The sequence below is a fragment of the Brassica rapa genome, chromosome A04, assembly GCF_000309985.2.
Source record: "Brassica rapa cultivar Chiifu-401-42 chromosome A04, CAAS_Brap_v3.01, whole genome shotgun sequence".
In the NCBI taxonomy this organism is placed as follows: domain Eukaryota; kingdom Viridiplantae; phylum Streptophyta; class Magnoliopsida; order Brassicales; family Brassicaceae; genus Brassica; species Brassica rapa.
In genome coordinates, this window is record NC_024798.2 from 13,669,306 (window position 1) to 13,694,405 (window position 25,100).

Consider the following 25,100-nt stretch of genomic DNA (forward strand, 5'->3'; position numbering starts at 1 on the left):
TATATTAATTATGATAAATATAAAGACTATAATGTAAAATGTAAAATATAAATAATTTTGAAGTTTTGTTTTGGAGAAGAATAATGTGAGACTTCAAATATTAAATTTTAGAAATTTTAAAATATAGTCTTTTTGAAAATACTTTTATTGTGTCAGTTTTAGTTTTTTAGTTTGCGTTAAAACTTAAAAGTCGCTGATAAGTAGTTCTGACATTATTATTACCCAAGTTTGACAAAGTAAAAAATAAAGCCCATAAATTATATCTATATACGGCTCAACTATATTCCATTTACTCATGTACCACCTACCCAAAATTCTTGAGCCGTGCGAAGCTGCAACAGTGCAACTCAACAACAGTATCAGTTTTTTTTTTTTTCAAAACAAAAAAAAAACAACAGTATCAGTTTTAATTGTTTAAAATAACATTTGTATCACATACTTATCACATTTTCTTTCTTTTTATCTAAAATCTACTTGAATATCTTTTTTTGTTTCATTTACATGTCACGATTTATGGAAAAAAATATTTTAAATTCCTACAACAAAGTACATATTTTCTTGTCTTCTCAAGATAAAACTGATTTAAATATTAGTAAAGTCTGCAATATAGGAATATAATAGTTTATGACATCACAGTGTTTTTTACACTCACTTTACCTTCAGAGGTAAGTTATGTTTTGGTATTATTAATGAATCATCTTGAAAAGTCGCCACGTGTAACCACATTTCATATTCCCTTCCTCCTCATCAAGCAAAATCTCCGGCGAGATTGATCATCATTTTGTTTTTGTTACTCACTCTCGAGTCTCAGACATGGCGGCCGCGAAGCTCGTGGCTTTGTTACTACTCTTCCTCTTCGTTTTCACCACCGGTGAAGAACGGACATCCGCTGGATCGGTGGATTCCGCTTCGGAGATTCAGTTAGATCAGCTTAATGCTAAAATCCGTGCCCTAGGTTAGCTTAACTGTTGCTCAGTTTTGATTTTTAAAATTCTTAGTATCGAACTGCACTGAAGCTTGTAGCTTTGTTTTTTTGGTTGTCTTGAGTGAAGAGTCCCAAATTGATGAGAAAAGTAGAGAAGTTAAAGGGAGAGAAGAGTTAGTAGCAGACAAGGATAAACTTCTCCATGAGAGACAGGACAAGCTTTCTTCCTTGGAGACTCAGCTTTCTTCCCTAATGGTACTGTTTTACTTGTTTAGACATATATTTTGAACAATCTTGCTTTCAGTTTGGAGTCTTCTTAGATTGTTTTTTTTTTCTTTCACTTGTTTCCAGAAAAAGGGTTCATCAGATTCTGTGCAAGTGTTGGAAAAAGCAAAAGCAAAAGCTACTGAACTAGAGAAGCAGGTGAGATCTTTATATTATGAGGAATCATCTTTCATTTGCTTATGATTTTGCAAAGTTGGAGTCCAATGTTCTTACTGCTGCATTCAGGTTGAAGTACTTAGGAACTTTCTGGAGCAAAAGAACAAGGAGAAAGAATCGACTGAAGCTAGGAGAAGTGAAGCCGATAAAAAGCTAAATAAATTGAACTCGAGACTGGAGAAAGTATGCTCTTAACTCCCCTCGGTTTATTCTTTCTTTACACACATTATCATCAAAGTTTATTTCCATTTCCAATCATTTAAATAGCTTAAATGGTAGTGTGAAGTGATTCATCGACCTTGTTTTAGCTTTAGCTTGACTTTGTTAAGGTTTAAGCAAACGTTTATATTCAGTGTCAGCTTTTACCGCTCTTCATTATTTCCTATAAGCCTTTTTTCTGTCTTATGGTCTTCTCTATAGAAGGTTCACTGCTGCACTTTCATACTTGTGTTTGATGTGAATTTAGATATTTGGAGTTGTATGCAAGTCTCTTGTAGATATATGTACATATATGCGTTTTGTTTTATGCCAATATTAACAAGAAAGTGCTGCAGCTTCACAAGACAAAGGAAGAGCAAAAGGGCAAAATACGAAAACTTGAGCGTGCTCTTAAAATTTCTGAGGTATGATGATTCTCTCAGATTGAGTTTATGTTCCCCCCAACACTTTTGACTCTTTATGAAAAAATAATTATAGGAAGAAATGTTGCGTATGAGGCATGAAGCAGCCACAAAGGCTAGGGAACTCCAGGAGGTAACTTTTCCCTACCGTGTCTCTTTGGTGTTTGAGTTCTCCTCACTATTAGTTGGTCAATTTGAGAAGAATGTTAAGACTTGAATTGATAACCAGGTTCATGGCTCATGGCTTCCCCATTGGCTTGCTGTACACTGGGTTCATTTCCAGGTTAGACTAATACGGTTTATCTTTACTACTTTTATAACACGAGACTTTTCTCAATGAACTTACATGAGAGCAATTCCTCAACTCAGACTGTTGCTGGGACACACTGGGATGCCCACGGGAAACCGGTTATGGAGAAAGTAACTCAAAAGGTATTTGTATTATCCAGTTAAGTGGCGATAGAGGTCTAATGAGCAAAGTTATCCCTTATTAAGTTTGATTATCTATCAGGTGACACAAGCGAAGACTCAAGCTGAAAAGTGGGCGGAACCGCACATGGTTAATGTTAAAACTGTAAGCAGATTAAAGGCAATGTATTTTTTTTACTCAGATGAGGCTCTTATTGTTGTGTTTATGAAAATCTATTTTCCAGAAATATATTCCAGCGATAAAAGAAACTGTGAAAACGCATGTTGAGCCACACGTACAAACACTATCTACCAAAGCGAAAGAGGCTTACCATGCTTCCAAGAGTGCTGTTACTCCACATATTGTCAAGTTTCAAGAACATGTAGATCCCTATTACCAGGTGAAGTAGCTTTTATTTATATAGTTAATAAAAGTATTACATGGAAAATAATTTTTCAGGACAGATGACAATATCTGCTTAATGTGTCTATGATCTCCCCAGGGGGCTAAAAAGTTTAGCAAACCATACGTTGACCAAGTGGCCACGGCCACAAAACCACATGTTGATAAGGTGAGAGCTACCATGAAGCCTTACACAAAGAAGGCTGTTCACTACTACAAAGAGTTTCTAAAAACCGCCACAACGTATCACCATCAGGTCAGAATCAGAGCCATTGTGTATGATCTATAGAGATTCCAGATATCAGTAGTGCTATTTCTGGAGGATTACGCTTGCTTTTAAGCTTTATATAACTGTGTATATCTGTAAAGGTTCAAGCTAATATCGAGAGAAAATTGAAGAGCCATGAGCTGGCGGCACCTTTCGCCACCAAAGAGTTCATTTGGTTTACAGTATGGTTTCTGGAGTTGCAATCTTAAGACAAACATGCTTCGTAGTTGTTTCCTCACTTAATTTACAAATTGAAAAACTGTTCACTGTAGGCATCTGCTTTGTTGGCGTTACCCATCTTCGTAGTGTACAAATTCCTCTGTTCTCTCTTCTGGCAAGTCTTTTATAACTAATCCATTAATTATAAGATGTTAATATTCATTTAGTTTATAAAGATACTCCATACTTGATTTCCACCTATTGACATTTAGTTTCTTTGTTATAATCTTCGGTTGCAGCACAAAGACAAAGAAGCCTACTCGACACTCTCATCGCCATGCTCGTCGTAGGGCCAAAAGGGATCATTCTGACAAGTGAAGTAACATGATTTGTACTACTTCCACTCAGAAAAATTAGTTGTGCGTCTTTCTTTCTGCTCTATTAGTCGTCTGTGACGGATCATCATGAACAAAGAATCCGTGGTTACTGATTGATTGATAGGCTGAGCCAGAACTTAACTGATATATACAGTCTGTGGATATTGTGTTTGTCCGGTTTCCAAATCCTATATGCACTTAGTCCCTTTGTTAAATCCAGAACGCTTTCAACACTTACTCATGTAGTGTAGAAGTGATTAGCCACTAGTGACTGAGGTTAGAAACTTTGGAATGATCATATAGCCTTTTGTGTCTCCTGTTTCATAATTTTTCTCTGTACTCTTGCGGGTAGTGACAGGTTATGAGGCGGTCTCTTTGTGTCTCAGCGACAGTCATATGTTGTCTAAACAGCCCATGTTAGAGGGTATCCAAGGGTATGTTTTTTTGTTTTGTTGAAGCTCTCTGTGCAAAAGTGTTTCTTCACTCTGGATGCCTTTTGGATAAAGTTTTCAGTCTTATAATACAGAGAAGATTAGACAAATATAAAGAGTAAATCTAGTAAAGTCTTGGTTTGTATATTTTGTAATTCATGTGGATGGATTTGCGGACTTGTGCCACTCTTTTAAACCTATCACTCTCGTCTTCATTATCTTTTCCATTTGGCTACTAGTACTTGGGTTTCAGCTGTTTGTTTGCGTTTGCTTCCAAACTTAATGTATTTAACCAACAATTTCAAGCCTTTTAAACAAATAGTCTGGAGCAGGAGACTGTTATAGTAACTAAAAGGATTGGATATGAAACATTGAAATTATAGAAGTCTTTTTGGGTTGTTTCGGTCACTGCTTGCTTCTACCTTGCATATCTTATCAAGATTAAAAGAGCTTCTATAGTGGTTTAGAAAAAAAGTGGTTCAAAAAAAGAAAAGAGCTTCTATATAGGCTTCTTAAAATTGCTTTGTTTTCATTTACATTATTACTGTATTAGATGTCTTGCGGATTTATGAGTAAAAAAGCTATGTTTTGTCCAAAAAAAAAAAGCTATGTAATTACAATATTTTTGAAGAAATTTTTGAGATGACAAAAGAAAAAGAAAAGTATACAAACTTTTATTTTATTTGTAAGCAAAAGGATTTGATATGAATCATAGAGGCATACCACATTTGGTTTGACTATAGTCTTCGATTCTTAAATCTTTCCTTGAACAGCTAAACAAATGCAATAACATAAACAAAAACAAAAGGTATTACCAACCTGTAAACGAAACTTTCTTCTTCAGACCAACGATAGAAAACAAAAACATATTTCAAAAGTGACAACTCCTAATCAGTAAGATGGCCAGTATCCATCCAAGTCCATGCACTGGCTCATCTCCACATTTCCAAACCCGTTTTCGCCATTGAATGAAGCGGTAACAGCGACAACATCCTCAAGCGACACAGTAGGAGGCGGCGGCTGGACCAATGCACCACCAAGGTTGAGATTGAGCCCTGAGACAGGCATGTGGTTGTAGCTCATTAGCTGCTGATGAGCAGAATCCATTGTGCTGCTTGTGGAGCCACGAAAGACTCTAGAGAGTTCAGCTAGATGAACTGCGTTAGCCATGAGGGTTTGGTTGATATTGAGGCTGGTGTGTGGTGGTAGATGTGATGGGAATTGAAGGAGGTCCGATGAGTAACTAGGGTTGTTGTTGTTGGCTGATAGTATAGAGGCTCTTGTTTGGTTTTGGTGATGATGACTTGTGCTGCTGCTGCTATTGCTTATGTACTTCTTGGCTGCTTCTGTTTTCTTGAACACTCTACACACTACCCACTCGTCTTGCTGCATTTACATTTGACCATGGAAAAAAGTTGAGGATATTGAGTTTGTATATACTTCTTGTGAAACAACTGGTTCAACTTTGTGACCATGACGACTAAATTGTGTTAATTTATATCCACAATTTTCTTCTGCGGATGAGGATTATGTCTTCACACTAAACATACAACTTAGCCACTGTGAATATTGTAAAAAGAGGAAGCAAAAACTCGATTATCAAAAACCATTTGAATCATGAACATGAGATATATGCATGTAAGTTTATATAAAAATACTTGGTGAATAAAGCAAATGAGAGGAGAACTAGCTATATACAGGTTTACCATGTTTACTATATAGTATGCCCATTTATTATTAACACCATAACAAATAGATTGTGTTACTTTTCGGGCATATGGATACCATCTTGTTTATTAAGATCAGAGCTACTGTGGATATTCCGTAAAAATCACCATGTTGTAGGAATACTTTAGCTCCAAAAGTCAATTAGCATGACATATATGAGCATTATTTGGTAAGAAAAATAGTAGTATAGGTAAAGAAGTTACCTTGGAGGTTCTATAGGAGGACTTAGAGTGAAGTCGATATTCATGCATGACCCAACTTGTCTTCTCCCCACGAGGAGCTCTTCCTCTGTAGAAGACCAATGTCTTCTTCATTCCTACCAACTCCGAGGTTGTGCTATTGAATATCTCTTTGTCTTTTCCTGTGGTTTTCCAATACCCAGTATTTGTCGCCCGATTTGTTCTCACACCCGTCGGGTACTTTCGGTCGCGTAGACTAAAGAAATACCATTCTTTACCTCCCATTTTCGCCTTCTCTATTAACAATTTTACTCAAACAGAAACTTTGTAAGTAATGTGTTCACTTAATCTAAATACACTACCTTTTATTTGATTTTTCCAAAATAACATCCCACTAGTAATAAGCAATAAACTTTGCTCCGGTGATCCATGTCTATACATTATTTCTCTGTTATTTGATAAAGTGTAAAACTCTATTACATGATACGGAATGTTGACAAATTTGTTTAACGTAAAATCACATTCAGTTTGGAAAAATGAAAAGAAACAAAATATATTGTTTATTTATTGGATTATGGATGAAGTAGTGGCAAAATGAGTAGATAAGAAATTAACGTACGTACGGTGGTGAATGCATGACTTCCGTTGATGTAATCAAAGTTTGTTAGGAAACTTCATCTATTTTTAAGGTATGCGCGCTTACAACTTTCTTATAACCGAAACTCAAAACTACCATAGATTGAAATTATTTATGCATTTAGGTTTCATTATCCAACCACATGTTTATAAGTTTTTTTGGGTTAAGAAGTACATGTTCATAAGTTCAGCACACACGAGAAGATTTTAGATTGTGGAGGGGATAATAAGCATGTATACAACCGACGTGCAAATTTAATTTGTTTTACACTAACAGACTTACGTTTAGCAATCAAGAATATATTCATGACTTTTTCGCATTTTCTTTTAAAAAATACTAAAATAAATAGTGGGTCTTACGAACTTCTAGAACATTTTGTTCTCAATTATCAATACACATGCATATATATATATATATATATATATATATATATATATATATATATATATATGTGTGTGTGTATATAGCATATACATATAAGTAGTACGTTCATACATATATATCCATACACATGACATGTTTTTAAGACTACACGACTCGTTGATTCATGTATCGCATCATGTTATGTACAGATATACCATATGTTTAATGTAGAAGAAACATAGATATATACACATAATGTGCACATATATAGACACGTATTGCTCATACAGTTTATAAACGAAACTAGGTCTTACTAACTTTGTATATTAATATTAAAGATAAACATTGTAGCAAAATATATATATATAAAAATCAAAGATATATATATCAATACACATGCATATATATATGTGTATATCCAGTTATGAAAAAATGATTTAGAGATCATACATATAGATGCTCATGTGCTATTGTGTGTGTACAAAGAAAAGATTCGGAGTAATTAACCTACCAGGAAGTTCCCATGGTTCGGACTTGTTGAGATCAACATCGGCAATTGCTTTTCCGGTGAAGTTTTGATCAGCAATCTTATTAACCAAGTAATACGAGATTAGCTCCTCATCTGTTGGATGAAACCTGAACCCCGGAGGCAAAGCTTCTTCTTCTTTCTTTTGCTGCTGATGATCTCCTTGTTCCATTATATATGTTCTTTACTTCACTCCAAAATCCAAATCCAAATACCTTTCTATATCTGCTTCAAATAGCAACGTGTCTAATTAGGTTTCACCATCCATGAAAAAGGAGAGGACATAGATCCTAAGATTCTTAAAATGTTGTATCCCTAAAATTAATGATCTAAAGGAGGAATTTCAAAGAAATCAGAAATCAGAAAGAAAAAAAAAGCAATTGGACTTAGGGTGGGAGACTGGACTTAGTTATCTTGTTATTTTCAAAGATCATTAATCAAAAGGAGGAATTTCAAAGAAATCAGAAAAAATAATCACAAAAAAAAATCCATATTATTTCATGTATAGGGTGGGAGATTGGACTTACTTGCATGGACGGAGAGAAATCAGAAAGACAACTTTTATGAGATTAGGGTTTAAGTTGCAGTTATATATCGTGACAAGGATGACTTGTGACTATTCTAAGGAGGAAAAGATGAAGGAAGAAGACAGAGTAGGATCGTGCCAAAAAAGAAAAAAAGAGAAGACAAAGAGTAGGTTTATTTTCCTTCTTGCTTTTGTCATGCACGCGATTAAAAACAATTATTTTTTTGATATACAACACAATTAATTTAATACAATTTTTGCCTTATATCTGACCAAGATTAAAATTAAATTTCTGTCAACTGCATATATTTATCTAACGTATGTTTCTTAATTCGGTATATTCAGGAACATACGTTTCAAATATGACCGTGCATGCTTTGTAACAACTATAAATTCTTAACATGTTTACCAAAAAAAATTATAAATTTCCAGAGATTTTTATGTGATTATTTTCGAAATAAAGAATTGAACAGAATTTCTAATAGAAAAAAATAAGGAAATTGCGGAAGGGAGAGTGTACATGAAGCTCTCACCTAATAAGGGTCTTCAAGTACAAGGTACATGCAGCTATATCTCACACGTCCAACTTTTATCCTTTGTTTATTTTGTTTAGTTGGTCAAGAAATTCTTCTTTTAGAACCCTTATTAATTCTTCTTACCTTGTAATATATACTCATATATAGTCATATCAATACATACATGTCTATAAACCTATAAGGCTAATACGATTCACGCACAAATACGACATAGAAAATCTTTAAAGTTAATGCATCTCGATTAGTATGCAAAGAATCGTCTTAGATTGGTAATTCTTAGTAATTTGGTGATTCTTTTTTTCAGTAAAAAAATTGGTAGTTCTTATATATGCAATCCTGGTTGGTTTGAAAATTAATAAAACTCAACCAAACATCCAAATTTATAGGCGCATCTTTAGCGGTCACTATAGTATTTAAATGATGGATACTGTCGAAGGTATTGGATTCAGCCAGGACAGCACAAATTAGACCATCACAATAAATCATGTACTGTCCACATGATTTATAGTTTTATTTTTCCAATCCAACAATTCAATTCAACTAGTATTCTTTCTGTTGCCAAATGAATTCAACTAGGATTGCTATAGAACAAGTCATGCATTTGACGCATTTGTCCGATCCTAACCTGCTCTCTCAACCATTCGTAGTTAACGGTTATCATAGTATGAATTAGTCATTACTATGAATAAGACATATGTCACCGATTTGTCGTAAAGCCTCGTCATATTGAAACTCCTACAATGTCTTGTTTAACCAAAAAAAAATGATTACGAAGAGAATGTCTATCTGTGAGTTGTACTTCTTATTGGAGATTAATCTGGGGTTTTTATATGTCCGGATACCTCATATTAATAAATAAAAAAAGACATATCTTAATATTTTTCAAATAAAAATAGTTTAGAGATTAGATTTGTTTGTCCAACAAAAAGCCAAACGATAAGCCTCAATTCGAAAAAGGTGCCAAAAGATCACAGAGTTTTTTGAGATATATATTAAAAATGAATATAGATTTTATAATGCTTTTGTGCAAAATAGGTTAAATAATGCTATTTTAATTAATTCAGAGCAAAATATAAAGGAAAACAATAAGTATATGAGTTACATCATATGAGAGAATATATTTATTTTAAATTTATATCTATTAATTTGTAGAAATTTCCATTTCATCCTACTATATAAAAGGAGCTAAATTCTAGCATCCTAAGTCTATCCACATGTGCACAAATATTCATGACCAACCAATATGTCAGATCATCACGAAGTGGGCTTGCAATTAAAAAGAAAATTCAACAATTCGCAGCCCATTAGACTCATCTCCTAACCCACTCCCGAGCCACTCTCTCATAAGCATAATCCCGTGTTCTGAACATCCCGTGTTAAATTTTTTTAAACACTCATATCTTAGAAATAGTTTAAAAATATATTTATATAAATGTTTTTTTTAATAATATTTAATTATAATTTTTTGTATCTTTTTAACTTTTATAATAAAAATATTATTTTCAGATAGCAACAAAATATATATAAGAATTATCTTATTTTTAATTTTTTTTATAATTTTATTATATTATTTTAGAATCAAATATTTAATATTAATGTAACATATAAATTTTATATGATTAAAATAAAATTTATTTTTAATTATATATAAAATTCATTAAGGGTATTGTTTTAATTAACATATTAGCGAATCAGTTAGAAATTAATAATAAATCAATAACCTATCTAAAAGTCTAAAACCTAATAAAATATGACAAATAAAAAAACTAACTAAATTTTAATATAAAATAGAAATTTCATATTATTAAAATAAAATTCATTTTTAATATATATATATATAATACTAATTAAAGGTATTTTTTAAATTAATAAATTAGTGACTTAGCTAAAAATAAATAATAAATCAATAATTTAGCTAAAACCTAATAAAACATGACAAATAAGCAAATTTACTAAAATTATGGATAATATAAAATATGATTGATTCTTTAATACAAAATTAAAATAAGAGTTTTGTTAAATAAAACATAAGTTTGCCGTATCGGTGTTGCAAAAAAAAACAATCATTAATAGTGTCGTAGGAATTATGTCTTTCCCTTTAGCGAATAAAATTGAAGCAGAGTGTTGGAGGATAGCTCAACGTATAGACAAGATTATGGAGATTGATATGGGAGTTAAGGTAACGGACACAACTGTTCCTCCGTAAAGAAACGCTCCTGCTAGACACCTGGATAAATGAAAGAGAAATATCTAGACTTGGCTTTGTGTTAATAGATGGTGACTTTCCAATGTTGTTTGGAGCAAGGGCCGATATACACGCACCAAATCACCACTGCAAACGGCAGCTGAAAGTTTACTATGGACAATGCAAGTGATACTGAAGTTTGGACACAGAGAAATGGTCTTTCAATCGACTGTGAACAACTGGTTATACTCATTCAAAAGAAGGAAGATTAGCCTGCGTTGGACTCGGAGCTCGACGAAATAAAGGTTGTATCCAAAGAATTTTCTGAACTTTTTATTGCTTATATTCCTAGATCTTAAAATTCCGTACGAATAGCCTAGCAAAAAGTGTCCGATCACGCGTATCTCGATCAGCTTTTGTAAACCCTTTTGCACCAAGTTGGCTAGCCCCATAAGCTAGCATGAGGGTGCCAAAAAAGAGAATAAAGTTGAAAGTGAAACTAAATATCCCAATGAACAAATTTATCAGAAGTCCATATTTATATGGATGTCTATATGGGACAAACAATTTTTTTATACAATTATAGAATATAGTCACGAAAATCAATCCTAAAATATATAATTTAAAAAAACTATTTAAACAAACCATCAAAATTTTTAATATTACACCAAATAAGAATATAAAGACCAAATATATTCTCTTTGTGTATAATGTGTTGTGGTAAGATTCAAAAAAATTAACTTACAGTAAAAACATAACATTTTATAAAACTAAACAATTGACATAATAGTACAAAAATATGATGAAAAAAAATCAAAATACTATCCGCGCGTAGCGCGGACAAAAACCTAGTACACTTAAATAAGTGAAACATGTACTATGTATGTTTGCTAACAAGTTTTTTACTCGATTAGTTAGCAATGGATATAAGATGTAAATCATGTCGAATCAAAATTTACAAAGAATTTGTGTTAATATTATTTGGTCGCAAATTGTATTTGTATATACGTGCCAACGTGGTAACGGCAAATAAAAGCAATGAGCCATGATGAGAGTCAAAGTAGGCATATCTATGCAAAGAGACATAACGTTACGACGACAAATTAGACACCCGTGCAGGCGTGCACACACTCTCATAACATATACGTCACATTTAGGTTTCACACCAACCATGCCCATTAATCTCGCGACAAGGTTTATTACTATCGAAATACTCAATCATCCAATAATTTAGATATACTTTCTGTAATTAGCTAATACTCAATGGAGTATTATAAAGCTGTCGCCAGGAATATGCACTATTATTACTTTATTAGATCTCTTTAGATACAGATCGTACACGCGTACACAACAAATTTCAATAGTAAGAAATGATAAACATATGTTGTTTATTTTTTTCGCTGTCAAAAATTTATATTGAAACAAATATTTTATTTTATTTAACTGTAATGTAACCATGACTCTTTAACAAAAAAAAAAAGTAATGTAACCATGACGCCCCGCTGGCTTGCTAGTTACAACCGTCATATCATGCATGGCCGGTGAGAATATATCAATACCATACCCTGGGCTCCGTGGGATGATCCTTTACTCAAACAAGAAAAACAAACAAACAAATTTGGACCTGCCACAAAATAGTAGATCGATAGTTCGACGATGTGTTTGATGATTACTTATATTGTTATTTCTCTGTTTACTTGACTGTTTCTTTGACTCTATATAATTTGATTATGCGAAAAACGGTATAGGATGAGATTCCAAATGAAATAAGGACAAAGAAGTCGTATAGTAGGGATACTACTACATGACTATATATAGACAGATACATGCGAAATTTTCAGACCGAATAATACTTAATTTAAGGTTGTGTAAAACTCATAATGATAACTAGATCTTGACCCGTGCCTCTGCACGGGTATTTATTTTTAATTTTTGTAAACGTTTAAAAATTAAATACACATTATTATACTAATTAAATTAGAAGATGCTAATTAATTAAATATAACTGAGTTAGTTTTATTATTCTGAAATTTTTAAACGATTTTGATTAATTTAATTTTTAATAAACCAATAAATTAATCTGATCATTTAATCAATTTTATAGTTTTTTATGGATTGCAAAATTGATTTTTTGATTTTTTAAATAAATGAATGATTGCATATCTTTTAAATTTATTAGGTAGCTAAATATTACGCAATTATTTAACAATTTTATAAAAATTGCTATTTATAAAGTAAGTGGCATTGGATGGTAATTATTAAGGAAAACTTAGGATTACGATTTATTTGTATTTCAGTTTTAATAGTTTAGATGGCGTATAAACAAACGGACGACAAAATATTCAATATGTGGCAAAAATAGACTGGTAAATTCTACAACGCTTTCCTTTTAGTACACCATTTTTAGAGCTTACGTTCTCAAAACTTATTTACCACTAGGGCTTAGGCTTACCTATAAAGCGTTCCACTTTAACTATTGATGATTTGGTGAAAATCATACGAAAATCAGAAAGTGATGATCGTCTGTATTGCCATTGATAGTAGAGCTCCGTGATCTATATATCTACTCAAACACATTTTCGTATATATATACGTGTTTGTATCACATTTTCGTTTTTATATACGTGTTTGTATCATTGGTATTTCCTTTAACTATTGGGGTTTGGATTTTCAAATGATCATACAACAATCGACGGAAGTTTGTTCGAAGAGGATTCAAAAACATGAAATAATTGATAATATAAATATATCAAGCTCAAATTTTAGGTTTCCTCACTTCGATAACTTATCATATGTTCATTCAAGTTACGGTCCAATTTTTTTTTTTTTAAACTGATTTTCATTTCGGTCCAAATATTGCGGACACACTATTGACAAACAAATGCTTATGTAGTAATTAATTAATCGAAACCCAACATTTCATTGGAAATTCCCGGTTTTACTGACTTGTGGTTGGAATAAAACAAAACAATATCGTAACTTCAAAAGTTTTAGATTCATATCTCATAAATACAAACAAACAAAATTTCAAAAAAAAGTACAAATATAATCTTGGACTACCGACATCGTCAGTGGGAAGGATAAAAGTTCATAAAATAACTGAACAAAGAGATCAACTGACAACTATACCTCTAGTAATAATAAAATGAACCATCTGTATCACTAGGTATCGAAATTATCGCTTAGATATTGAGAAAAAAAAACTTATTTTGGGCTAAAATACCATCGAATTTAAACTAAGTTTGCTCATTTTTAATCTGATAAAACATGATAGTTTTGAAAATAACCACGACAGTTATACTTTCAGAAGATACTGTATAATATTTCTCTCAAATTTCCAAATCTTCCAGAAAGTAATAGGTTCAACTTATCAAGCACCTCATGTAAGAAAACGAAATGCGTCGTTAATCAACGACGAGTGTCTCGATCATTAAAACCTACCTTTCTTTGTTCACTTTATCTCCTAATGTTTCCTACGATGCCATCATCATTACGTATAAACGAATTTCTTATTTGCAAAAAAAAATACGTAAAAGATTGTTATAATCTGTTTTCAGTTCAACTTTTTCAAATGTCTGGATATGCTCAACCGTACAAGAAATTACGACATATCTATCTCTTCATATCATCATTCGCGTGCATTGTTTTGGGTTAATTTTTCTACTACGAAAAATTATAGAAAATGTCTGGTATAAAAAAAATTTAGATAATAAATATCGCATGTCTACGCTTCAAAAATCAAAACCGTTTTATAAAAAAAACTATGTCAAACCATGCCTGAAGCATTTCAACATAAATAGACCTTTAAATATATTAAATTAAAATAATATTTCATTTGTACAGTGGCGAATCTTCATGTCATCATTTGCGTGCATTATTGCTTTTTTTTTTTTATAACCGAGTGTTCTTGCCCCACCATGGTGGTTTAGACTAGAGACCGAATTTTTTAGCAGCGCGGACGCACATCCAAGAATGGGTCATGGTCAGACAACGATCTTCGGTCTCGGACGCCAAAACAAGTCCGCATGTAAATTCTCTGGTGGCCAGTGCGTATTTTTTTCTACTACGAAAATTAAAGAAAATTTCTGTTATAAGAAAATCTTAGAATATATAGAATATCTAGACTTCAAAATCCAAAACCGTGCCTGAAGCATTTCACCAGGAATATTGGTAAGAGAGCCTCAAATCTTTTAAAAAATAGAAGATCCCATTTCATTTAGAAAGAGTAGCGATGATCAGGGGCGAATCTAGGTTGTGTGTTATGGGGGCACGTGCACCCTTAATGATTTGGGTATTCAAGGTTTAGTATACAGAAATTCATTATATTTCTAAATATGGTAGCTAAAACTGATTCGTGCATCCATATAAATCCGCGATCAACTCCCTATTTTCTGTATTTTTAACTTTTCTTTCCATTTATGCATCCGGTTACAAGAGCTTCTGGATTCGCCCCTGGCGATGATCAGGGGCGAATCTAGGTTGTGTGTTATGGGGGCACGTGCACCCTTAATGATTTGGGTATTCAAGGTTTAGTATACAGAAATTCATTATATTTCTAAATATGGTAACTAAAACTGATTCGTGCACCCATATAAATCCGTGATCAATTTCCTATTTTCTGTATTTTTAACTTTTCTTTCTATTTATGCACCTGGTTACAAGAGCTTCTGGATTCTCCCCTGACGATGATGATAGCATTGTAGGAAACATTAGGAGATAAAGTGAAAAATAAATAGGTGGAAAAATGAGGAAATATAAAGTGGGAAAAAATAAGAAATTGGAGTAACCAGAGGAAGAGACATAAATAATTTTTTAACTTGATTGGCAAACTTGTAAAGTAACTAGAAGTAAAATATTTTTCACCTAAATTTTTTACTCCAGAAATGCTTTTCAGTCAGAACCATTGTGTGGGAGAGGCCGCTCACCAACATGCATAAATTATTTAAATCAATGTTGTTTTACAAAGTAACACAGATTCTAAAATCTGCCATAATTTATAAAATAAAGTTAAAATGAGAATTTATTTTGTTCGCACTTAGAAAATTTTATAAATTCCATTTATATTGGATTAAGGCAATCTTTTAGAAACTTTCAAAAATAGTTCTCATATATATATATATATATATATATATATATATATATATATCACTACAAGTTGATGAATATTTAATATTAATCGAGAAAGTGACATATCCATGGAAAAAGGATTGATTTATGCAGAAATTCATGTTTGGTATGCTACTTGTAGCACACTTCATATACAATCCAGGTAGTTTTTACCGTACGGTTATCTATAAAATATCTGATAAGTTGATTACTACTTTGTCATTATATAAATCTAATAATTATTTGCACAAATTTGCAAAAAGAAAAACAATCTTTCGAGATGGGACACGCACTTGTAGTCCAGTTCGGTGTTGATGACATATTCCATTTTCTTAGATAATTTTCAAGTAGATCCTTAAATTATCCTGATATATTTTTTAATCATAAGAATACTTCTTTTTATTCTCGAAAACATCTTAACTAAAGGTTGTATATTTATTAGGATATATATACACTAATGTGACAGTGATTAATGTGACTTGAAACAAGTTGTTCATGTAATACTGTGATTAATGTGACATATGCCCTATACTAGAGATCGGTTCATCGCATTGACGCCTCTTACCTTCTTTCTCTGTAATCCCAGGACCACGGGATGACCATTTTGAAGGCTCATTCTTTAATTTCGTCTGGTCGGCTAAGACAAACAAGCTTCGGTTCATCTATGTTAATCGGTCTTTGGACTCTGTCATCGGCTCTACTCGTTACTCACTCTAACATGTACAAGAAGTATCTATCTACTTTCGCTTGGCAGGCCACGGTCAGTGACTTTTGGCGAGAAAGAAAGAATAGATTGCATCATGATTCTTTTCGATCGTATGAACATTATCTATTCTCTTAATCTCACCATCATAGGTTTTCATTCCTTATCAACATTATCTATTCTCTTAATCTCACCATCATAGATCACCGGAGAATAGATTGCATCATGATTCTTTTCGATCGTATGAACATTATCTATAAATAGAATCGTAGGTTTTCATTCCTTATCCCAAGAGAAGCGAGTAACACCTTGCACTCTTGGTTCTCGCTTGCATGAGAGGATGAAGTTTCTGGTTATGGTTCCTAAATGAAGTGGGGGTCTAGTTTCTCCAAGTAAAATTAGTGAATCCGTAGAGATTTCTCAAACTGAATTTCCTAAAGTTGGAACATAAATTTTATTAAAATTTGATTAAGAAATATCTAAAGAAACTTGAAAAATAAGTCTTTCAAATGATATTTTTAGAGATTTTCTAATTTAATATTGGTATAATTTGTAAAATATTCAGGTAGAAAACCATTGATAATGATGACTTTTAAGGTTTTTAATCAGTTTATAAGGGAGAAGCTTTTACTGGGTTGCTCCGGGGCCTGCTACGGAGTCAGGGAATTGAATTTCAGACTTTCAGTTGTGGTTTAAAGGACTCTTAACAGAGTTGTAATTTATGGATCTCAAGCCCAATCACTAAAGTGGACCATTTTGTAAAACAAGTAATGGTGGTAAAGTTGTTACCTCTAAATTAATTCAAAGAAATGTTTAGAAAGAGACATTCTAGACGTGAAACGTTAAAAGAATATTTTTATTTGGAAGTAATGTTTGTCATTAATCTTGAAAACATATAAGCTTAGATTGTATATTTACCAGGATTACACCTTAATATAACTCGTCTAGACGTAGTAAACAGTAAACAATCGCTACCATCTTTTCTATCAATCGTAAGGACGAGTCTTTATCATCCACAGTTGATCTTAACCGTCCATTCAAATTCAAGGCCACGTGTCTTCCCAAGGTAACTTTAGTCCTCTCCAACGTCTTCTAACTAGCGTTAAAGAGGTTAAAACAGAGTCCAAGAAGCGGGTGAAAAAAAAGTGAAATATCTAGAGGAGGAAGAAGAAGAGAGAGAGTAACAGAAAAAAAGCTTTTCGCTCCGTACAAATGGCGCCGAAGAAGAGTGACGGAGAAGGGAAGGCGAAACCTACGACGGTGACTACGCCGACGAGGCAGACTCGCAGCATGGATCGGAAGACTCGGAGCCAAACTCAGCGTGACTCGTCCGGTGGCGGTGGTTCTTCCTCCTCCAAGCTCTTCACCTACGAGTCTCCCGAGAAGAAGAAAAGGAAGCCGAAGGCCAAGGACGCTGGACCGGCGACTAAGAAGATCAAGCAAGAAAAGGACGACGAGGCCAAGAAGGCGGAGGAAGATGACGACGACGTCGCTGCTGCTGCAACGGAAGAAGGAGACGAATCTAAGAAGCCGGTGGAAGACGACGACGACGACGACGTCGCAGCTGAAAAAGAAGAAGAAGGAGACGACGGCGCTGAGCACAAGAGGATCGAAATCGAGCACTGGTAAAGGAAACCGTCTCCCTTCTTTTAGATCGTAATCGTTGGTGGTTCGTTAGGGTTTTGTTCGCATTCTTGCTGTGATTGTGCACTCGCCTTCTATTTAGGGTTCGTCGTTAGGGTTTTGTACTCAAATTTGTTCTGATTCGTTCTCTTCAGTAGAGATAATGAGCTTTCTCTGTTCTCTCTATGGATTTTTTGTTGTGATTCATCTGAAAGATTATCTGTCTCATACTACTGAATCTTGTTGTTGTTGGTTTTGTTGAAGCAAACAATGCAAATCTTTCAAGGAGAGGGCCAACGAGCTGAAGGATGGTCTCGAGATTGCTGTTCCTGGCATCATTGTGACTATGAATGCTGATAAGGTAGTTACCTCTTTGATGTTGTCACATTATGCTTGCTAAGTTATCTTTTTCGTTGCTGATTCTTTCCTTTTTTATTTGATTTTTCACAGCCAAGGCGTGGTTGCTTTGAGATTCGTGAGGAAGGTGGTCAGACGTTTGTCAGTCTCTTGGTAAGTCTTTAGTTCTTATATCATTGTGTCTTTGAACAACTTAGTTCCTATTCAATGAGTTTTTTTTATCATCTTGTCCATAGTAATTCTTATATCATTGTGTCTCTAAACTGATAGATACGTTGATGCTATTTTGGCTGAGTTAACTGATCACGAATGAGATTTTGTGGGTTTTGATTGTTTCCTCTTAAGCTGAATCAAACTGAGTGCTAGCTAGTTTGAAACTGAGTGATAACTAACTCTGTTTTCATTGAGAAAATTTGTTCCTATTCAATCAGTTTTCTCATAACACTCTTTCTTTGATGATTTGCTTTAGAACTGATAGTTTCTTTGATGATATTTTTGCCCTGAGTCAACTGATAGTTTCACGAATGAGATTTTGTGAGCATCATAAAATGGGTTTTGGTTGTTTCCTCTTTAGCTGAATCAAACTGAGTGCTACTAGTTTGAAACTGAGTGATAACTCTGTTTTCATTGAGAAATTTTGTTCCTATTAATCGGTTTTCTCATCTTGTCCATAGTGTAATTCTCATAGCACTGTTTCTTTGATGATGTTTTTGCTCTGGGTCAACTGATCACGAATGGTATTTTGTGAGCATCATAAAATGGTTTTTTGGTTGTTTTCTCTTTAGCTGAATCAAGTTAAGTGCTAAGTAGTTTGAAGCATGAATAATTAGCTAATCAGTTTGTTGGTGACGTAGGATGTGGCTTTCATGTTCTTTAATCTTCTCAAGTTACATAGCAGGTGATGTGACTTTCTTTAATGTTGTAGGATATGAAGCGCCCATTTAAGGAGATGAAGGATCTTGATATGGAACAGGTCATTGCAGACATCGTAGAGAAGCTTAAGTGACAGACTGCAGCTAGACCAATGCCGAATCTTTTGTATCTCTCTTCGGCCCTCGGCAATATTATCAAATAGACTTCATCAGTATGAGCAATTGCTGGATTTTTTTAGGATTTATTTTGATACTTTGGTGAAAACCCTTTAAGCTCGGTTTCATCATTTTAGCAGTGCTTGATCAGTTCTGTGCAGTTTCATTATGCTAAAACTTTCTGATATTGGTTGATTTGAAATGATCCCATGAAGCAATTTGGTTGCACGTTTTGTTGGGTTGTCTCGTGTTGAATTGGATGAATGAAGATTAAAAAACACAGGTTACATCTAAGATCTAACGATAAAAAATTTCCCTAATGATAAATGATTTTGAGGTACATTAGTGTGGATAGAACTTGTTAGGAATTTTGGTCCACTTCGTATCACTATGATTATCACTAGTCTACGGTCGAGTCACATTTTCAAACTGTTTTCAACTCGCTGTGTCTTAAAACATCTTAGAATCCAGCAAAGCTAGCCACAAAACTGAGAACTAGAATTGCACCAAAGCTCAAACCGGTGTTAGAAGCAGACGTAGGTGGTTCAGCCTCATCAGCTGCTGCCATCTTCTTCTTCTTACCGGAATTTTCTGGACCTGGACCTGGAGCTGGAGCAGGAGAACCATCTTCTGATGGAGCTGATGCAGGTGCGGTTTCTGGAGCTCCACCGGGAGGAGAATCTGCGTAACCCTCCTCCTCAGCTGGTCCAGGAGCTGGAGCGTCTGCAGCCTCCTTGGGAGATGGAGCCGGTGGTGAAGACATGGGTGGTGTGGAAGGAACCTCAACCGGATCCCCTAGTCCAGGAGCCACAATGGGCATGCTTATCTGGACAATAGAGAGATTGAAAGGGTTACGGAACACGGTCGTGATGTACTCAGCGGTCTGAGGAGCGCCTTTCACAGCAGACCCGAAGTAAATCTTTCCGTTAGTTTTGCTGCACTTGAGAAAACCGTTTTGTTGTTGGCCTAAGCCGGTGGATTGGTAAAGTGTGGTGAGCATTGTGCTCTTGTCCTTTATAGCCTTGAGCTTGAGCCCATCGTAGAAGTCAAGAACCACATGGTTCATTAAAATGTTCTTAAGCTCGTCCTCGGGTCGACCAGAGATGGAACCGATAGCATCGTTGCTAAGAGCCAACAAGGTGATTGTCTGACGTTTGTTAATAATTGGTGTGAGCTTGGTCTTGGCGAAAAGTTCGGTCATGGTGCTGAATTCAGGGTATTTATCGAGTGCTCTGGTTATGTTAACAGCTGATACAATGGATGATACACCGAGTAAGATGGTGAGAGAGAGGAGAGAAGAAGAGGCCTTGAGACACATGTTAAATGTTTTTTTTTATATATTACCCTTAATTTTCTATAGTAAAAGCTAAACCTCAGACTGAGTTTGTCATAAAAGGATCTGGTTGTGTATATATACAAACATTGAGAGGAGGTCAATACTAATGGTGGAGAGACATTTTCTAAGATCCTTGGCTTAAACTTGTCTCTTTTGTTGTCACCTCTATAATTAGCAATCTTGAGAATTGTTTTTGACTTTTTCTTTCTTTCAAGAATGTGAGATGTTTCAAGTTTCAGTGTAAAATGTTTGAATGTAGAGTCAACTTAGATAAGTCCATGCTTGTCTTTATTTAGTGAAATTCGAAAGAAGTGACAGTGAGATGAGTGGTTTAGCTAAATAATCTTCACTAAATAATCTTCTAAAAGTCCTATTGGGACAAACCCAAATTCTATGTGTCTCATTTTTCCTATTTTCTCTTATTTTTTTCATCTATTGGATTATATTAAAAGTTTTATACAAGCCAGCAAAAATATATTTTTTCCGGACAATCAAAAACGACAAAAACAAACTACAGAGATATAAAAATGAAATACTAAAATTTAAGTTGGTTGTCTCGTTGAAAAAAACTATCTTGATAATAACACGGTCACTGGGGAAGATCGCACCGATCTTCATATTGCGGATAAAGACAAGTCAAAAGAACTTGTCTGTTGATGTGAAGAAACTTCATTTCCAAAAAATCAATTTAGTTGAACCTCAATCTTGCACAACTTTAAATTGGTATATATTTCCATTAGCTCCATCCATAACCATATCGTAACACAAATAAAACTATTTGAATTTTCAATTTAAAATCGAAAGAGGACACTCTTGTCACAAATCAAACTGAACATATTCGGAACCTCAATTGACAATTAACTGAACACTAGATTTTGACCCGTGCAACCGCACGGGTGTTTGTTTTCAATTTTCTATACATAAATTATTGTTTTAAAACATAATTGGTATATATTTTTAATGTTAATCATATACTTAAATATTTAGGAGAATTGCCACTAATACCACTTTCCTAATACCACTTTTCAACTTTACACTTTTCAAATTTACCATTAAAATTTTAATGGCTAAAGTACCATTATACCCCTCATTTCATTAATTTAACCAAGATCTATTCTTCTCCAAATGTCTGTCACGAGATGAAACTGAGATCAAATTGAGACGAGCTCCAACGAGATCTCCGGCAAACTCGGCGATCTCCGGCGATCTCCGGCGAACTTGGCGATCTCCGGTGAACTCGACGATCTCCGACGAACTCGACCGGATTGGGAGAGCGTGGCGGCGAGTGGACATCCCGCCGTTCCTCCGCCGGCATTATGTAGTCGTAGTAATCCTCCGATGCTAAATCGGTCATGTTCGTCACGAATCGCATGCCGAGAAGTTCTCCGGCAAAGCTGACAGACTCGACAAGCTCAGACGAACGAGACGATCTCTCTCCCAACGCCTAAGAAACACTAACAAAGGTAAGATGATAGTATATGGTGATTTTTGCCTCTTTCTGTAATCTTAGCTTGATTTATCAAAATCGATATGTTTCTAAGAAAGAAGACGAAGTTTTTCAAGTGAAGTTTTCAGATCTCAAATTTATAAGATCTTATAAATTGGGTCCTTTCAAATCTTACTGTTGATCTGTTAGCAATCAAAAGACACAAAGCTTAACGTAAGAGTACAATTATTGATTTTGTTGATTTATTGTCATAGTTTTCAGATTTATATAATTATTTAATTCATGAGAAGGTACTAACCTAAGAGTATAATTATTCTATGATTACTTCTTCTCTTGGTTGATTTGGTGATGTTGCAGAGAATTACAAATGTGTGTTGTCAGCTTTTGGATTTAAAGGATGTTGCGGAGAATATGTGTGGTGATATGCATATCTAAGTATCTCACTTCCTTAAGGTAATACAATGCTACTATTTGTAGTTTGACTAGCAATGTTTTAGTATGTGCAGTATATGAGGTGGAACGTTGGTGTTTTGGTAGTGTAACGTTCTATTTATACTTTGTGAGTTTATTTTTTATGTCTTGTTTTGTGTATAATATCTACAGAAGCAGTGGAGATGAATGATGAGTTTGTTGAGTTACGAAAGCATACTATTTTTGAATCTTATTTTTGGAAGTGAATGCTGATGCGTAGAAATAATATGTGACTGGCTTTTGTTCAGATTTTGAAAATTTACGAGGTTGGTGAGCTGTTTGAAGAGGCAAGAGAGACTCTGAAGAAGAATGTGGTTTGTGCTATCAAAGAATTACGTATTTATAACGCTTTATAAAAGTTGCAGAGTTGGCTTCTTAGTACATTCTTCTCTCTCATCTTATTTAGACATCTCTTATACTAAAACAATTGTATCTCTCTTTTAGTAGTTACATAGTTGAAGATATTAGTTGGACATGTAAGTGAGTTTGGTTTCAATTGTTTCTTTTATAGAAGAGTGAGATATGGAGAAGCCTTGATGTTCTCAGACTATGTTAAAGCAATATATCCCTTGTTGAAGGACGTGGCTCTTTCACCAGATATGTCTTTTTTGTGTTGATTGTCTTTTGGAGGGATTTTAGAAAAATTACCTTATAAGCCATTGTAAATAAATTTATAAACGCTTATAAATCACTTTGAGTTTCTTACACTCATTCTGCCTAGCATTCCTCACAAGACTTCTCAACTTCAAACATTTATGTGTTTTGTATAGACATATACAATCAACTCTTGTTTAAAAACTTCTTAATAAAAACTTATAAATCGTCGAGTTGTACTTTTAACAATAGACTTATAAATAGCTTATATGTTCTTGTAAATAGTTTAATACACCCTTTTAAATAGTTTTATAAACCTGTATAAATAGTTATATACTTTTGTAAAGAGATGATGATACGTGGCAGATTGTGAGGCACATGAGGACAGCAAGCAAGACTCCACCGCTTCGGAAATTTTACATACTTTTATAAATTATTTTATAATCTTTTATTATGGTGTATAAACTTTATAAATTATTTTTATAAACCCTTATAAAATATTTACATACTCTTGTAAACCCTTATATATTATTATACAAACCATTATAAATTATTTTATAAGGCTTTCATAAAGTTTTTATAAACCCTTATTAAAAGTATACATACCTCTTATAAATTATTTATAAACTTTCATAACTTTCTTATAAACATTTATAAATGATTTATAGATCTTATAACTTGTTTTATATGTCTTTATTAATGGTTTATATACTCTTACAAATAATTTTACATACCCTTATAAGGCTTTGTAAAGAGATGATGATACGTGACAGATTCTAAGGCACATGTGGACAGCAAGCACGGCTCCACCGCTTCAGAAATTTTACATATCCTTATAAATTGTTTTATTATAATCCTTTATAATGGTGTATAAACTTTATAAATTATTTTTATAAACTCGTATACATTATTATACAAACCATTATAAATTATTTTATAAGGCTTTCTAAATGGTTATAGACTCTTTTAGTTGATTTATAAACCTATACAACTCTTATAATACCCCTTATAAATTGAATATAATGTTTCATAAAGTTTTTATAAACTCTTATTAATAGTATACATACCCCTTATAAATTATTTATAAACTTTCATAACTTTCTTATAAACATTTATAAATGGTTTATAGATTTTATAACTTGTTTTATATGCATTTATTAATGGTTTATAAACTCTTACAAATAATTTTACATATCCTTATAAGGATTTGTAAGGAGATGATGATACGTGACAGATTCTGAGGTACATGTGGACAGCAATCAAGACTCCACCGCTTCAGAAATTTTAAATTCCCTTATAAATCATTTTATAATATTTTATAATGGTGTATAAACTTAATAAATTATTTTTATAAACCCGTATACATTATTTACATACCCTTATAAACCCTTATAAATTATTATACAAACCATTATAAATTGTTTTATAAGGCTTTCTAAATGGTTTTAGACTCTTTTAGTTGATTTATAAACCTATACAACTCTTATAATACCTCTTATAAATTGAATATAATCTTTTATACAGTTTTTATAAACTCTTATTAATAGTATACATACCCCTTATAAATTATTTATAAACTTTCATAACTTTCTTATAAACATTTATAAATGGTTTATAGATTTTATAACTTGTTTTATATGCATTTATTAATAGTTTATAAACTCTTACAAATAATTTTACATATCCTTATAAGGATTTTTAAGGAGATGATGATACGTGGCAG

General features: G+C 33.3%; 4 protein-coding genes across 5 annotated transcripts; 2 read left to right on the forward strand and 2 right to left on the reverse strand.

The window, feature by feature from the left end:
- Positions 1 to 699: 699 nt before the first annotated feature.
- LOC103864550 lies at positions 700 to 4,265 on the forward strand. Of its 2 annotated transcripts, none has more exons than XM_009142304.3 (15): positions 700 to 955; positions 1,053 to 1,180; positions 1,277 to 1,348; positions 1,436 to 1,549; positions 1,921 to 1,989; positions 2,063 to 2,119; positions 2,216 to 2,269; positions 2,356 to 2,418; positions 2,498 to 2,560; positions 2,640 to 2,795; positions 2,898 to 3,053; positions 3,167 to 3,247; positions 3,338 to 3,399; positions 3,524 to 3,615; positions 3,950 to 4,265. In XM_009142304.3, exons 1-14 carry the CDS (start codon positions 814 to 816, stop codon positions 3,600 to 3,602), a joined length of 1,296 nt encoding a protein of 431 aa, XP_009140552.1. In that variant the 5' UTR covers positions 700 to 813; the 3' UTR covers positions 3,603 to 3,615; positions 3,950 to 4,265. The 2 variants fall into 2 exon arrangements, with proteins under 2 accessions (XP_009140552.1, XP_009140551.1); XM_009142303.3 differs by having other exon boundaries at positions 3,524 to 3,643; positions 3,950 to 4,257.
- LOC103864551 (protein CUP-SHAPED COTYLEDON 3) lies at positions 4,053 to 10,080 on the reverse strand. The gene is made up of 4 exons (XM_009142305.3): positions 7,993 to 10,080; positions 7,451 to 7,690; positions 5,964 to 6,235; positions 4,053 to 5,418 (listed from the first exon to the last, which is right to left on the reverse strand). The coding sequence occupies exons 2-4, from the start codon at positions 7,635 to 7,637 to the stop codon at positions 4,924 to 4,926; spliced, it is 954 nt and encodes a 317-aa protein (XP_009140553.1). The 5' UTR covers positions 7,638 to 7,690; positions 7,993 to 10,080; the 3' UTR covers positions 4,053 to 4,923.
- A 7,561-nt stretch (positions 10,081 to 17,641) lies between these two features.
- Positions 17,642 to 19,757, forward strand: LOC103864553 (transcription initiation factor TFIID subunit 11). The gene is made up of 4 exons (XM_009142307.3): positions 17,642 to 18,146; positions 18,409 to 18,505; positions 18,595 to 18,654; positions 19,427 to 19,757. Exons 1-4 carry the CDS (start codon positions 17,734 to 17,736, stop codon positions 19,505 to 19,507), a joined length of 651 nt encoding a protein of 216 aa, XP_009140555.1. The 5' UTR covers positions 17,642 to 17,733; the 3' UTR covers positions 19,508 to 19,757.
- On the reverse strand, positions 19,207 to 24,403 carry LOC103864552 (fasciclin-like arabinogalactan protein 3). The gene has a single exon (XM_009142306.3). The coding sequence runs from the start codon at positions 20,845 to 20,847 to the stop codon at positions 19,990 to 19,992; it is 858 nt and encodes a 285-aa protein (XP_009140554.1). The 5' UTR covers positions 20,848 to 24,403; the 3' UTR covers positions 19,207 to 19,989.
- Positions 24,404 to 25,100: the final 697 nt, after the last annotated feature.

Excerpts from the sequence above, each read along its gene's own strand:
- LOC103864553 (XM_009142307.3), top strand. The coding sequence starts at position 17,734 with ATGGCGCCGAAGAAGAGTGACGGAGAAGGGAAGGCGAAACCTACGACG. Across the intron at positions 18,506-18,594 it reads TGACTATGAATGCTGATAAG|CCAAGGCGTGGTTGCTTTGA; the intron begins GTAGTTACCTCT and ends GATTTTTCACAG. Across the intron at positions 18,655-19,426 it reads AGACGTTTGTCAGTCTCTTG|GATATGAAGCGCCCATTTAA; the intron begins GTAAGTCTTTAG and ends TTAATGTTGTAG.
- LOC103864551 (XM_009142305.3), bottom strand. The coding sequence starts at position 7,637 with ATGGAACAAGGAGATCATCAGCAGCAAAAGAAAGAAGAAGAAGCTTTG. Across the intron at positions 6,236-7,450 it reads CGAACCATGGGAACTTCCTG|AGAAGGCGAAAATGGGAGGT; the intron begins GTAGGTTAATTA and ends AATTGTTAATAG. Across the intron at positions 5,419-5,963 it reads CCTCCTATAGAACCTCCAAG|CAAGACGAGTGGGTAGTGTG; the intron begins GTAACTTCTTTA and ends ATGTAAATGCAG.
- LOC103864552 (XM_009142306.3), bottom strand. The coding sequence starts at position 20,847 with ATGTGTCTCAAGGCCTCTTCTTCTCTCCTCTCTCTCACCATCTTACTC.
- LOC103864550 (XM_009142304.3), top strand. The coding sequence starts at position 814 with ATGGCGGCCGCGAAGCTCGTGGCTTTGTTACTACTCTTCCTCTTCGTT. Across the intron at positions 2,561-2,639 it reads ACATGGTTAATGTTAAAACT|AAATATATTCCAGCGATAAA; the intron begins GTAAGCAGATTA and ends TCTATTTTCCAG. Across the intron at positions 3,054-3,166 it reads CCACAACGTATCACCATCAG|GTTCAAGCTAATATCGAGAG; the intron begins GTCAGAATCAGA and ends ATATCTGTAAAG.